Source organism: Peromyscus leucopus, chromosome 8b (genome assembly GCF_004664715.2).
Source record: "Peromyscus leucopus breed LL Stock chromosome 8b, UCI_PerLeu_2.1, whole genome shotgun sequence".
In the NCBI taxonomy this organism is placed as follows: domain Eukaryota; kingdom Metazoa; phylum Chordata; class Mammalia; order Rodentia; family Cricetidae; genus Peromyscus; species Peromyscus leucopus.
In genome coordinates, this window is record NC_051086.1 from 25643285 (window position 1) to 25657486 (window position 14202).

The 14202-nt window shown below is 45.6% G+C and overlaps 1 protein-coding gene across 7 annotated transcripts in view; it reads left to right on the plus strand.

Moving 5' to 3' along the window:
• Window positions 1–14202, plus strand: part of Clec16a (C-type lectin domain containing 16A) — a 215872-nt gene that overhangs the window by 5300 nt on the left and 196370 nt on the right. For all 7 annotated transcript variants that reach the window (XM_028872896.2, XM_028872890.2, XM_028872892.2 and 4 more), the window contains exons 2-3: window positions 9896–10024; window positions 12844–12977. In XM_028872896.2, the coding sequence (XP_028728729.1) occupies window positions 9896–10024; window positions 12844–12977 (263 nt within the window). The remainder of the gene's footprint in view (window positions 1–9895; window positions 10025–12843; window positions 12978–14202) is intronic.

Consider the following 14202-nt stretch of genomic DNA (forward strand, 5'->3'; position numbering starts at 1 on the left):
GGAGAAAAGGCTCAGTGGTTAAGCGCACTGGCTGCTTTTCCAGAGGACCCAGGTTCAATTCCCAGCATCCACATGGCAGCTTCACAACTGTCTATAACTCCAGATCCAGGGGTTCTGATACCCTCAGATATACATGCAGGCAAAACACAAGTGCACATAAAAAGAAATGATTCATTAAAAAAAAACTTAAAAAAAGAAAAGAAACTGTCTTAGTTTGTGTCCATCTGCTTGTCTTTCCTCATGTGTACATATGCTTCATGAAGGCAGGTCTGTGGTTTGTTCCGCTGGGGATTGTCCAGTGCATAGTAAGTGGTCAGCAAATACAAGTCACAGGGGAACCAAAGAGGCACTCCTGGCCAGACTTTTAAAATAGAGCCCTATGCAGGAGCTGTGGCTTTTTCTAGGGCAGATGGCTCTGCCTACACCCCCACCTCGTATCCTAGGCCCTGTCCCACTCTCTGGCCTGGTTTGGTGTCCCTGGGGGTGATTCACTAGAATCACGCTGTCAAAACCTTCCCCTAGTCCTACAGGTGGCCTCTTGGTTCTACTGGCCAGAATACTGGACACTGACCAGATGAGTTCAAGGCCTAGAATGAGACTTTCTGATGACTGTTTTGAAGATCTCAGGTGTCGAGTAGTCCAAACAGACACAGTGTCCCTCACTTCTCTCCCATACCTAAGATATTAGGATCTGGAGGTGAATGTGATTTGGGGATGAATTTCCAGTTCTCCTGTCATGCTGTGTACCTCTTCTCCCAGTCCAGCTTGTAGACAAGTTTCTGGATTTCCCAGTAGGAACATCCCAGAGGCAGGTAGAGTCCAAGACATCAGAATCACAGCCAGCCCCAGAAACTGCCTGCTGAAGAGAATGTGGGCCTCAGGTTTCTTTCTCTAAAATGGACCTAACATTGATTTCCTTTGACACAGTCTTTCACAGGGTTTGACTTGTGAAATAAGACTCTTGGGAAAGCAGGGTCTAGGGAGGAGGCAGAATTGTTTGCATCCACAGTCCTTGGTGATGAACCTCTGGTGCACTGGTTGCATGATGCAGAAGGCTACAGGTTTTCAATCTAGGCATGAAAGCTTGCCTGCATGCAGGGGTCTGATACTGGGAGTCCACATCTGCTGGGCTCCTCTTAGGGATTGATGACCTTCTTTACCTAAGGTCCTTCCTTACCATGAGATACTACTTTCATGCTTCTTTTATTTTTCTTGTTGAGTATCTTTATTCTTTGGTAATTGCATACATATATACAGTGCATCTTGAATATATTCACTCCTGAGTTCTTCCTCCCATGCCCCCTTTTGTTGTCCCATGTCGTACCCCCCCACCCCCCCCACATCCTTTCCCACCTTTGGGTTCTTTCCTTTTCTTTGTAACCGACTGAATCCAGTTAATACTGTCTGCTGGAACGTTGACCTATCTTGTGGGTTAATCTTGTGCAGGTGACCATAGTTACAGAAGCCTGTCATGACCAGAAGAGCATTTCATAGCGTCCCCACCCTTATCAGGGAGGGAGTTCATGGCTTCTGGGGTTTTTTTCTTTTGTTTTTTATGTATTGGGTTTCCCCCTGGGCCCTCAGAAGTCCATGCCAATGCAATAATTATAAGAATACTGCTTTGGTTTACTTCGTTGCTTGAGTTTTTCTTTTTCTTGTTCTTGTTTGAGTTTTTTGTTTGTTCTGTTGGTTTTTAAAACAGGTTCTTGTGTATTCCAGGCTGACCTCAAACTTATTATGTTGCCAAGGATAGCCTTGAACTTCTGATCATCCCGTATTTATCCCCCAGGTGCTGGGGTTGCAAGTATGTGCCATTGTGGCTGTTTTTATGTAGTGCTGAGATTGAATCCAAGGCTTTGTGCATGGTAGGCAGGCACCCTACCCACTGAGCACAGACCCAGCCATTGTTTGCATTTTTCTATAATAGACTGGGATCCAGTTGCCTGGTTTTGATCATGGCTCCACCCATGTGGTGTAGGGCCCTGAACCTATAGCCTCCCTCAGTTCCCTAGAGGACCAGCTCCAGAGCTTGCACTAGTAAACGTGCTTGTCTTTAGAATGTATACACAGTTCAAGGGAAAACACCACTGTAGCAGCTGCTGTCTTTGTAAGAGAATGGTCTTTATTTGCTCTAATTAAAGCCCAAAGTTATGATTTTGTCTTCTGAAACTGATCTAGATAAGGACCCCGCTTGTCACATGAAGTCTTTGTAACATCCATGCTCATCTAAGGGAGGGAATCTTAATGCTACTGAAGAGGCAGGAGACGTTGCTGTGGGCCTCCTTTTCATTAGATATCTGCAAATAGTTGTCAATAGCAAACATGCTTTTATTTTAGCATCAAGTGGGGAAAAAGTGACACAAAAATGGACTTAACACTAACTACAACTATATAAGCAGAAAAAAGTTCCAAAGAGTCACCTCTGAGCAACAGAGCACTGACAGTTTCCACTTCTCTTTTCCTGTTGTCGAAGTTTTCAATCTCTCTAATATGCACATTACATTACAAAAGAGGAAGTAATTAAACTTGGCGTCTTTAAGATACTTTAATGACATATTCTCTCAAAGCTTAGGAATGAGATGCAGCATTGAAGTACTAGGTCTTAACCCAGCCTGCTCCCCTAACTACTCTCAGCTAAACATATTTTGAGGGTCTCTTCCTAAAACATTACCTAAAGCCATGTGCTAGACACTGCAGAGACAGAAAGTTGGGCAAGGTACAGGTGTAACTGTCACAGGGCTTTAGCACTTGAAATCTGGTGGGGACGTTTGTGTATCAGCAGCAGACTTGTGGAATGGGGACATGCTGAACAATACCGCATCCACACTATGCCAAGGAGCTTCTGGAGCTCAGTGGCGGTGTGTGCAACATCCTGAGTTTGACTGAGGACAGCAGGGGACGGAAGAGGAGGAGGGGACGGAAGAGGAGGAAGAAGCAGCATCTACCTGGGTGTAAATCCAATAAAAGAAACGTGAGGCGACATCAGGTTCTTGTAAAGATGTCAGCTTTCTAAATTTAGCTATAGATTTAGGGCAGTGTCAAGGGGAATCCTAGCAGCACTCTTGTGTAAATTGGGACAGTTTTAAAATATTTGTGGAAATGTAGAAGGCTGAGATGGTCAATATAATATTGACAGATTGGAAAGCAAGAAATTGGAAGTTGTATAGTGCCACCCACATAGCAAGACTTATCATGAAGCTGCGTATTAGACAGCATAGGATTGGCCCAGGGTAGACAAAAGGATGAGCAGAACTAGAGCAACCACAGAGACTCACATATGTGGTCGACACCGGAGTACAGATGAGAAAGAAGTAGAGACCTCCTAGTAAGTGATGGCAGGCCAACTAGTTATGCAGTAGTATGGGCTGAAACCTGTTACTATCCACCAAAACCACTTCAGATGTTCTCTTAAGTCAAAATGCAAATGATAATTTTGTTACAAGAAAACAGGACCCTTCGTGAACTTAGCATAAGAAAGGATCTCTTAGCCGGGCGGTGGTGGCGCATGCCTTTAATCCCAGCACTCTTTAATCCCAGCACTCGGGAGGCAGAGCCAGGCGGATCTCTGTGAGTTCGAGGCCAGCCTGGGCTACCAAGTGAGTCCCAGGAAAGGCGCAAAGCTACACAGAGAAACCCTGTCTTGAAAAATCAAAAAAAAAAAAAAAAAAAAAGAAAGGATCTCTTAAGATTTGTGTGATAAGTGCTGGCATTATAACCTGTGTTTGAATCTTGGGACCCACACAGTGGAAAGAGAGAACCAGCTCCCTAAAGTTGTCCTCTGAGTTCCACACACATGTTAAGGCATGTGTGCACCCATTCACATGCACACAAACACATATATAGTTAGATAAATAAATATGTAAACAAACAAATAAAATGATGTTTCAATGTGCTATCTAAAGGAAAGACTGGTAAATCATGTCAAGGACCCCAATTTCTCAAACCAATGGAAATGGCAAGTCTTTCCTGGGGCTTAGGAGAATGGCAAAGCCTTCCCCTGTTGGGAGTGTGGATGTTGACAGTGTGTGCAGAGAGTATTAATTAACTACAGCACTCTCCTCCCAGATAATTGTAGCATGAGTCTGCTGCCCTGTAGTGATCCCTACCAAGATTAGCTAATCTGCTTCCTCGTTCAGCTGAGTAATGACTGGTTGCTTAGTGTCTCCATAGTGCACTAGCCACCCAATCCTGGCTTTTCTGTACATACATCTGTTGTTTCTTCATTCCTGGTCTCCTCAGTTAGGTCAGTCTCAAATCTGTGGTCGAAGTACCACAGTTGAGGAAAATAGCTAGAATATTTATTATCTGGTAAAGGGTTTATATATGAAGTAAATAAATTATTGATATATAAGGATAAATAAAAAGTTCCATTAATAAGTAAAAGTCACCAAGGATAATAAAGTGGGTAAAAGTCTTGTAATTGACCTTGCCCCAAAGATAAAGTGCAAATTTCCATAAATATGTGAGAGAAGGCACCATCTAACCTTGGTCTTCCTGAGGTAAAACCTCCCCACAGGATACCATGGAACTCGACAGAACTGCATCATCACAAAAGGCCAGGGCAAGTGTTGGAGAGGCTGTGAGATGTGAACTCTGCGCATGCCTCCAAGCCATGGGGCTGACCAGAGGACTGGAGGTACCTGAGCCCCATGTGCTGCTGTGCTGCCTAGGCCTGTGCAATGGGAACAATGGGCACATCCTGTGGCTGGGTCATCCGAGTGTCATGTGAAGCCTTCACCTGATGCCAGGCTCATGGCAGCTCTTAGAATCCCCTCAAAAGACTACCTGTGTGACCTGTCCTTCATAGCTGAAAAAGCCCTCTAATAGAGGGCTTTTATCTTTTTGAGGTTATAATTTAATTACAACATTTCTCCCTTCCTTTCTACCCTCTAAACCCTTACATATACCCCTCTTCTCTCCTTCAAATTCATGGCCTCTTTTTACTAATTGTTATTACATGTCTATATGTAGATGCATATATATGTGTGTGTATTGTTACATATAATGTGTTTAGTTTATATAATATTACTTATATGTATGCTTTCAGGGCTGTTTGGCAGCAGACAACCAATTGGTGTGTTCTTCTCTGGGGAAGGCCACCTCCTGCTTCCAGCTTTCCTCAGTTGCCTGTAATTCTTTGTGCAGGCTTGAGGCCCCATGGGCCTATTTTCCATCCAGGTCATTGATGTCATCCTCGTTCAGCTCATGTTTGGGAAGTCATGTTATGAGACTTAGTGAATATAGCTTCTGATATTACTAGGTCTCTTAGTTAGGGTTTCTGTTGCTGTGAAGAGGCACCATGATCACAGCAACTCTTATAACAAAAACATTTGATTAGGTGGTGTTATGCCCAGATTGCATGGACTCCCAAAAGACCACCACGGAGACTGAATCCCACATGTAAAAGCAAAGAGCCTTTATTTCAAGCTTCAGAGCTTGGTCCCTCTGTCTGTCCGAGGTGAGAGCAGAGAGCCCTGAACTCAGGTGGGGCAGAGTTTTTATCATAGCAGAAGTTGGGGTGAGGGGATATCCAGGGTCTAGGACCCTGATTGGCTGACAATTGTCTAGGGGTATCTGTAAAACAAAAATAGGTGTGTGCTAGACTCAAAGACATCTGGCCACCTTATCTAATGGTTGGAATGTCTGGGATGTCAGGTACTTCCTCACCCCTGGGTAGATCCCTGGGTGGTATCAGCTTAAAGGCTTTTCCTGGATATGGGTGTTGCCTGCTGGTAAGCCTGTCACAGAAACTGTGTCTGGGCCCCTAAGGCTGTCATGGCTGCTGTGTGGTCAAGCTATTTTGGGGCCCCTTCACAGGTGTCTCACTTACAGTTTCAGAGGTTCAGTCTGTTATCATCTGGTGGGGAGTATGGCAGCGTGTAGGCAGACGTGGTGCTGGAGGGTGCAAGATGGAGAGTGCTACATCTTGCAGGCAACAGGAAGTTGACTGTGACACTGGGTGGTCTCCTGAGCATAGGAAACCTCAAAGCCCGTCCCAACAGTGACACACTTCCTCCAACAAGGCCATACCCACTCCAGCAAAGCCACACCTAATAGTGTCACTCCCTGAGATTTTGGGGGCCAATTACATTCAAACTACCACATTAGGAGACACAGTCTCACAGCAAACTCCCTGATCCTCTTGGCTCTTAAACTCTTTCCACCCCCTCTTCTGTAATGTTCAGTGAGCCTTAGGTATAGGAATGTTTTGTTGATATATCTGTTGGGACTGTCCTCTGCATTTTGATGTGATTTTGTATAGTGGTCTCCTCTGTTGCAAAGAGACATTTACTTGATGAGAGGTGAAGACTACACTTATCTGTGGGTATAAAGACAAATGCTAATAGATTGTTAGGGATTGTGCTAGTTTAATAAATTAGTGTCTGTAGATTCTTCAATAACCATGAGTTAACTAGCACTGGTTAGTTAGCTAGGTTTCCAGTACCAAGCATGGCCTCCCTCTTGCTGGGATTAAAGGTGTGTGCCACCACCACCTGGCGAGCTAATAGAATTTTTTAAAAAAAGTTATTACATAGCAAAAGAAGCCATTATGATAAAAACTAGCACTTTGGTACCTTCCCCTTTAGACAGGACAGGGTCTCATTATGTAACCCTGGTTGGCCTGGAACTCACAGAGATACACCTGACTCTGCCTCCTGAATGCTGGAATTTCTTTTAAATTTTTGAGAGAAGGTATCACTGTGTAGTTCATCCAGGCTGGTCTTGAATTCAAAGTAGTTCTCCTACCTCAGCTTCCCTAGTGCTGGGATTGCAGATGTGTATACCACACCCAGCTTAGTTATCCCTCTTTTTACTTATCTGCTCTTTCCAGTGCCACCAAGCTCAGTTATCTCTTATCTTCTCTTCCCAGTGCCACCATAATGACAGGTGCTCCCTTCTTACAGGGGAGGTCAGTGAGGTACAGAGATGAAGGAGCCTGTATCGATCACTGAGTTATTAGTAATGGAGATATCACAAGGTATGCTAATGCGGGTTTCTGTGACACCCCACATACTTGACTGCTTCTCCAGAAGTGACCCACAAGCTCTACTTCCTGCTCTAAGTTCCTTGGACCTTTCCACCTCATTTTTTTCCCTTGCGGTCCTCTTTCCCTGACTATTTGGGACCAGCCTGATATCACCTTCCAAAGTCTCTGGTATTGTACAATCTAATAAGGATGTTCATAACATCCCCCATCTTAATGACCATAGTATAACAGTAACAGCTAAGGCTTCTTATGTGTTGCGCACCTCGTATGCCAGGCACCATGCTTGGCTGTTCATATCCTTTGTGGTTATTACTATGTTTAGACAGAGCTGCAGAGAGGTGAGGTGAAATGCCTGTCTTAGACTATACCTAGGAGGTGCCAGGGATCAAACCCAAGATTGTTGCATTCCAAGGTCTGATGAGCTCTTTATCACAGCTCTGTGCTATAACTTGAACCCTTACTTTACCTAGTCTTGTATACTATATTCCAGCTTATATTAGTGGAGACTGCCTCTGCCTCACACAGCGTTTATACAGATAGCACTTGCTGTGTACCAGCTATTCTGGAGTGTATTGGAGTCACTGAGATCATTAAGATGGTTTGCCTGACCGGAGGTTCCAGTCTAGTCAGAGAGACCAACCATTGAGAACACACTGCTCTGTGAAGTAGCAGGACTGAGATGAGAAGATCACAAGTTCTGGTTTACCTGGGCTACAGAGCCAGTTCAAGGCCAGTTGGGTTAAGTAGCAAGTACTTCACAGGGGATAGAGGTGCCAGTGAGGAGGGGACAGCCAGGTCCATGGGGGTTAGAGGTTGGGAGTGAAAAAGCCTTCTCCAAAGAAAGCTTCATTTAGAGATGGTACTTGAGCCTTGCGTCTGAGCAACAGTTGCTGACTGATAAGGCAGCAAGGGCAGCCGGTTCAGACGTCTACTCAGCTGACGTCAGACCCTGTCCACTGCAGTTGGAGGCCCTCAGAGTAGACGTACTCCCCATGCTGCTGCTTCCCAGTGAGCCAGGAGTGTGGTGTGTGATGCCACTGCATGTATGTTATCGTCCTGGGTGTATCTGTTCTATCTCCAGAGTGGGAGGAATCTGCTCCTCCCTGACCTACACTGCCAGCATTACCTTGTCCCTGGGAGTGTCAGTTCTTGTGTGGACTGTGTGGAGAGTGTCACTGATGACCACAGTGGGAGTGGTAGATCAGCCATCAAACTTTTCAGGGGTGGGCTTAGCGCATGTGAGGCCCTGGGTTTGATCCTCAGCAACACACACATATGCACATGGACTCATCATTTTAACCCATTCACCCAGTAGCCTAATTCAGTGGGGCTGTATAGGAACAGCTTAAACAGGTGAGGCAGGTGCAGGAGGCCTGTGAACCCCAATTTGGAAAAGTGTTCCTGGCGCCTCGTGGAGGTCTGCACTGGAAACACAGTGGACACAGATTTGTAACTAGGTCCTACAGTGTGTCCCAGGGCTGTTCAGGTTCTTTAGTGTCGAGGAGAGTGGGCCTTGTGTCCTCCTCCTGTGCAGCACTGTGGGTGGACCTGGCTTCCAGGGTTGCATGACCTATCTTTTTGGAGGGTTTTGCTGCTTGGTGCGTGCAGGCAGGATATGGCTGTAATCCCACTCGCATGGGAGCTGAGATGAGAAGATCACAAGTTCTAGGTTTCCTGGGCTACAGAGCCAGTTCAAGGCCAGTTTGGTCAAATAACTTAGATCCTGTCTCAAAATAAAATATACTGATGAAAAACGGGGAGGTGGAGGTTGTGGCTTGGTGACAGAGCCTTGTCTAGCTAGCACGTCTGAGGCTGTAGGTTTATTCCCCAGCATAGTGAGAACACAGAACAGGACACACTTGAGGCTGTCCTTAAAACTTAACAGACAGCCACAGTGTTACTACAAGAAGCCAGCCCCGGAGTTGGGGATTTAGTTCAGTGGTAGAGCGCTTGCCTAGCAAATGCAGGGCCCTGGGTTCGGTCCTCAGCTCTCCCCCCACCCCCCACCCCCAAAAAAAGAAGAAGCCAGCCCTGCTGGGAGAAGCTAGGTCTAATTACTCAACCTCCAAGGTTCTGTCTCTTTGTTCCCTGCTTTTCTGGACTGTAGGAGGGACAGTTCCTCTACTCTCTTCCTCTCTTGCTCTCCCAGCCTCATTCAGAAACTGAATGTGACCCTGAAAGATGTCTTGAGCCACCTTCTATTGAGCTTGCTTTTCCTTCCTAAGTAAGCCTAAGGCCTTGACAGGTGGAGTTGCCTGGACTTTGGCCTCCCCCACCCATTTCACTCTAGATTTTAGCAGAGGAGTTTGTTCCCCTTGGACAGGAGTTGCTCATTCTGTCCCACTTTGAGTCCTAGTTTCCATGGGTGCGCTGCACTAGAGAGGAACTATAGGCATTCCAAAAGTAGTGTTGAGTGCCTAGGCTCTGATGTGGGGTCCACTGTCCCTGACTATGACTCTGTCTCTTGGAATCTCAGTGCCAGTCTTGCTTTGAGTCCTATGTCAGGTGCTTGGCACTGACTACTGTCGCTCTTGGCATCCATCACTGTGGACTGTGAGGCATGCCATGCTTGCTCTTCCTTCGGTTCTAAAATGGAATCCCCACATGTGCCCCAGGAGCCTCTGATTTTGCCAGTCTGTGGTTCTCTTGCACCCTAAAGTTTTCAGGTGCTGGTTTCAGGGCTTGGCAGTGCTCTTGCCTCAGTTTGGACAGATGTCTCCCTGGCATGTAATGCTTCAGAGCTCCTTCTGCCATTTTTCTCGGGTGCTGACTTCTGTGTCCTCTGAATGGGAAACTGTGCTGACAGAAACGTAAATACCACGGCTGTGCTATGAGTGTGGCCAGTGGCCCTTGGGCCTGGCTTTCAGCTCAGTTTGTGTAAGCTCTTGTTTCTTCCCTTTCTTCTAGGTACCTCTACCATGTTTTAACCAAAAACACCACCGTCACAGAACAGAACCGGAACCTGCTGGTGGAGACCATCCGTTCCATCACTGAGATCCTGATTTGGGGCGATCAGAATGACAGCTCTGTATTTGAGTAAGGCTTGTAGTGCTTTTGTTTTCCAATCCTTCCTCTTCCTTTGAGTGTTTTCCCAAGTGCACACCATGAGTCAGGAACTGATGCTAACTCCATCTTGCCTAAATATCTATAACAAATGTCCTTGAGAGACTGTAGAGGCACAAGCTAAAAATGGAAGAACAATGGAAGTGAGCTTCTCTAGAAAAGCTGAAGATGTTGTAGATTGCCTTCCAAGTTGTGCCCTATTATCTACTCCATGGCATGAGGAATGTCCTGGACCGTTAGGTTCCAAATGAACAGAAAGGTCCTGCCCCAAGGGAGTTGCTGAGGGCCAGCTCTTAGTGTGTTTATTTTATTTTACTTATTTGCATGTGTATATATGTGGTGTGTATGCATGTTGGAACATGTGTGGGCATATATTTAGGTGGGTGTAGATGCATGTGTGCACACTCATGTGCTTGTGTGTGGAGATCAGAGGTTGATGTCAGTTTCATCCTCCCATCACTCTCCACTTAATTTACTTAAACAAGGTCCCTTGCTAAACCCAAAGCTTGTTAATTCAATCTAGACCAGTGGTTCTCAACCTGTGGTTATGAGCCTTTGGGGATCAAATGACCCTTTCACAGGGGTCACCTAAGACCATTGGAAAACAGACAGTATGTACATTCATACAGTAGCAAAATTGCAGTTATAAAGTAGCAATGAAAATAATTTTGTGGTTGGTGAGGAACTGTGTTGAAATGTCACAGCGTTAGGAAGGTTGAGAACCAGTGATCTAGACTAACTAGCCAGCTTGTCCTCGGGATCCCCTGTCTGTGCTTCCTGAGGGCCTGACTTACAGGCAGGTTGCCATACCCACCAGGTTTCATGTGGGTTCTAGGAATCTGAACTCATGCTTTTGAGGCAAGCCCTATATCCACTGGGCCATCTCCCCAGCCCCTAGTGTGCTGACTGAGGGTGGGCAACAGTGCTGAGTTTTGAGAGGACAAATCTCTCCACCCCACCCCTGGCCCACATGTAAGCCCTGTTGGTGTCCCCATATGTTACTGGTAGACAGTGAGGGAGCCTGTCTTACCCAGAGTCCACAAAGAAGTTTCTTCCCATCCTTATAGTAGACCAGCAGGCTTAGGCCAGGCCATTTGCCTTCCTGAGCTTCAGTTTCCTTGTCTTTAAAAAAGATAGAAAAGAGGGCTGGAGAGATGGTTCAGTGGTTAAGAACATGTATTGTTCTTACAGCGGACCTGAGTTCAATTCCTAGCACCCACATCAGGCAGCTTACAACTGCTTATAACTCCAGATTCAGGGGATGGCCCTAACCTTAGATACATGCACATATACGGACAAACACACATATACACATAAATAAATAATAATAAATATTTTTTTAAAAAGAGAGAAAATGCTCCCTGTCTAGTACCTGGCAGCATACAGGCCTCATGGATGATACACATGATAGACAGAGGTGTTCCCATTGGACAGCTTTTTAGGCTGGAAACCAGGGTTCCTCTGTACCTGTTTTGAAGTCTTAATGTAAAAGGATTTGATATTGGGTTCTGACAGCCAAGAACACAGATTTTATATGTGTGTGCTGGGATGGGGGTGGTGAGTGTGAGTACACTTACACCAGGGTGTTCACGTGTCATGGTACACATGTGAAAGTCAGGGAGCAGTGTCTACAGGCAGATGGGATCCTGGAGTCAAAGTGGGAAAAGAATTTAGTTGTTTGTTTTTAAGATCATGTTTTATCATTCACATATCCTGCTATGGACTCTGTGGCAGCGAGTGTCAAGCCACTGGCCCCATCCCTATGGAGCTGACAGTGGAGGGGAAGAGGCAGCGAGAACTGAGCCACCCAGGGGACTCGTGTGACTACAGGACTCTTTCTCTATTCTCCCTTCCCCTCCCCTCCTCTGCCCTCCCTTCTCCTTGTCTGTTTTCCTTTTCACAGGCAGGGTCTCCTATATTCCAGGATAGCTTTGAACTTAAAATGTAGCCAAGATGATTTTGAACTTCTGATTCTTCTGCCTCCACTGTCCAAGTGCTGGAATTATAGGTGTGTGCCTGGACACCTGCCTTATGTGATGCTGGGCAAGCACTCTACCAATTGAGCCATATCCCCAGCCTTGGATTGCTGACATTTCTTCTGACTATTCCAAACTGATTTTGCTCAAATACACTGAACAAATAAATAGAAACAACATCTTTCTTAAAGGAAGGGCACTGAAGATCCTATTTTCCACATGTACCACCACACAGCCCCAGGCCAATGCCCCTGGCCATGTGTAGGCACATGCCCTTCCAACACAAGAAAGGCAGAAGCAGATGTGGGGGCTCTGTAGGGTCCCTCCACATCAACACCTTCACCTTTCTTCAAGTTCTTTGAAGAGAGGTAGGAAAGCCGCAAACTTGACAACAGAAGTGAGAAACTCTGCTGTCACTCAGCATCTTTGGGCCCTGCAAGGAAACCCAGTTCTTGTGTTTTCCTGCCCTTGAATATGGGAGTGCAAAGGAAATAGGTTTTGTCGGGGAAGCTAAGGATACAGGTTGTGTATGTGCTAGGGAACGATGCTTGTAGGGTACACCAGCATAGGATGCTGTGTGATCACTTAGCAGGTAAAGAGCATCCCCATTCTGTTTCATGGAACCAGCACTGACCTCATATGCTGAGAAAGGAAGAGAGACAGTCAGAAGGCCATGTGTTGTCCTCAGTTGCAGGTGGCATCATGGGCACTGAGACTGTGCAGTCTAATCTTGCCACTGGTAGCCATATAGGGAAAGCCTACATATATGAGCTGTGAGTATATCCATCCACTGACCCTTTCTTGTTCTCTCCCCAGCTTCTTCCTGGAGAAGAATATGTTTGTTTTCTTCTTGAACATTCTGCGGCAGAAATCAGGTCGTTATGTGTGTGTCCAGCTGTTACAAACCTTGAATATTCTCTTTGAGAACATCAGCCACGAGACGTCACTCTGTAAGGATACTGTTTGCCATTTGCTGTGTACTGTCAAGTGACAGGTGGTTTCGTATGTCTGCTTCCTGAGTATTTCAGTCTGCCCAGTCTACCCTAGTAGGCTTAGTGCCTTGGACAGTAGAAATGTGTTTGCTTACTGTTCTGGGGGATAGATGTCCAATTTGAAGTCAGGGCTTTCTTCTTAGCTTGTAGACAGCTACTATCTCAGTCTGTTTTCTGTTACTATAACAGAGACTAGGCAATTAAAAAATCTTTTTATTTCTTATGTGCATGGGTATTTTGCCTGCATGTATATCTGTGTCCCATTTGAGTGTCTGTTGCCTGTGGAGGCCAGAAGAGGGCATCAGATACCCTGGAACTGGAGTTAAAGATGGTTATGAGCCACCATGTGGGTGCTGGGAATCAAATCCAGGTCCTCTGGAAGAACAGCCAGTACACTTAACCACTGAGTCATCTCTCCAGACCTGAGAAACTAGGTCATTTAAAGGAATGAGCTTTATTTTGACTTAAAATTTTAGAGGTCAAGAATTTTAAAATTAGGCATCCATACCTTGTGAGGGCCTTCTGCTGTTTCAACTCAGGGCAGAAAGGCTGTGAAAGGGACCAAATATTTGCTTATTAATCACATAGTATCCTGATTTTATTTTTAATTGTGAGCTTTAGAGTATAGGTAATTGCAAAGCTTCAAGTGTTTCTTTTAAAAGTTTTATCACATTTATTTATTTGTGTGCACTTGTGCACTTGAATATGTGTGTACATGCACATAACACAGAGTACATGTAGAAGTCAGTGGATAACTTAGGGGAATCAGTTCTCTCCTTCTACCCTGTGGGTCCCAGGATTGAATTCAGGTTATCAGGCTTGGTGACAAGCACCTCTACTTGCTGAGCCATTTGCAAGCCCACAGTAACTTGCTCTTCAGGTAACTAACTAGTTCAGAGCCAGGAGAGGGAAGACTCATGTTGAGAAAGATGTGGACCCACTCGAGACAGCTTCACCCCATCACCTAAATACCACTCACTAAGCCTTACCTCTTAACACCTAATGCCTCATCAGGAACAGAGGTTAGGGCACACAAACCTTTGGGGACACATTAGACCTTAACTACCTTCTCACTCTACCTGGCCCTAATGTGAGAAGTGAGGTCAAGAGGGAGCTTAACCTTTGGTCTCTGACTCCTAGGGGACACTCATTTGTCAGGGTTGAACCCCACCTTGCAACATCC